The sequence below is a fragment of the Antrostomus carolinensis genome, unplaced genomic scaffold (assembly GCF_000700745.2).
Source record: "Antrostomus carolinensis isolate BGI_N321 unplaced genomic scaffold, ASM70074v2 scaffold20962, whole genome shotgun sequence".
NCBI lineage: Eukaryota > Metazoa > Chordata > Aves > Caprimulgiformes > Caprimulgidae > Antrostomus > Antrostomus carolinensis.
Genome location: NW_010297826.1, coordinates 2,024 through 2,841, shown reverse-complemented (window position 1 = coordinate 2,841; position 818 = coordinate 2,024). Strand labels below are relative to the sequence as shown.

Below are 818 nucleotides of genomic sequence, written 5' to 3'. Positions count from 1 at the left end.
ATGTTTTCAGCAGCTGCTGATGTAGTACCAATTATTTCAATGGTTTTTCTTTCACTAATTAGCATCTTTATGACTTGAGCTAGCAGACCAGAGAGAGCCAGGGCTGCCACGCACTGGTGGAAAAACACAGGGTGCAAGAACAGCCCCAAGTGCCCCCCCGCTGCCCCCGGTACCTGAAGGTCCGTCTGCTGGTGGGCGATCGGGACCGGCAGCACGAAGACCCCGAGCTGGATCTGCTCCGGGAACAGTAATGCAAACTGGTCCTGGAAAGGGAGTTTCGCCGCAGGCAGAGCTTGGTGTCGTCATGCCTGAAGGTCCGTCTGCTGGTGGGCGATCGGGACCGGCAGCACGAAGACCCCGAGCTGGATCTGCTCCGGGAACAGTAATGCAAACTGGTCCTGGAAAGGGAGTTTCGCCGCAGGCAGAGCTTGGTGTCGTCATGCTCTTCTTCCTCCTCTTCCTCCTCTTCCTCCTCCTCCTCCTCCACGGGGGAGCCACTCTCACTGCAGCTGTCTTCAAAGACGGTGTCATAATCGGGGGTCTTGCAGAAGACCATGTCCTCATCATTGAGAGCACTGTCCAGAAAGCCAAAGTGCTTTGTTAAGCTGGCTCTGATCTCCTGGTCTCTCAGCTGCTTGACGCTGTCCTTCCACAGCATCTCGCCACCCGCCTCCTTGCTGCCAAGGTACAGCCCCTGGTAGTGGGCAGCCGGGACTCTCCTCTTGTGCTCCATCTCCACCTGGCCTGGGGGCTCCCACGACTTGAGCACCTTCCTCTGCAGGGCAGCCTCGGGCTTCAGCACCTGGCAGTAGTCGTGG

The 818-nt window shown here is 57.9% G+C and overlaps 1 protein-coding gene across 1 annotated transcript in view; it reads right to left on the bottom strand.

Annotated features, from left to right (window-relative positions):
- The window catches only part of PPARGC1B (PPARG coactivator 1 beta), a gene marked incomplete at its 5' end in the record, with an annotated part of 6,666 nt that overhangs the window by 3,833 nt on the left and 2,015 nt on the right, over positions 1–818 (bottom strand). Inside the window, one exon of the mRNA XM_029083563.1 lies at positions 309–818. This exon is cut by the window's right edge and continues 259 nt beyond it. Coding sequence (XP_028939396.1) covers positions 309–818 — 510 coding nt within the window. The remainder of the gene's footprint in view (positions 1–308) is intronic.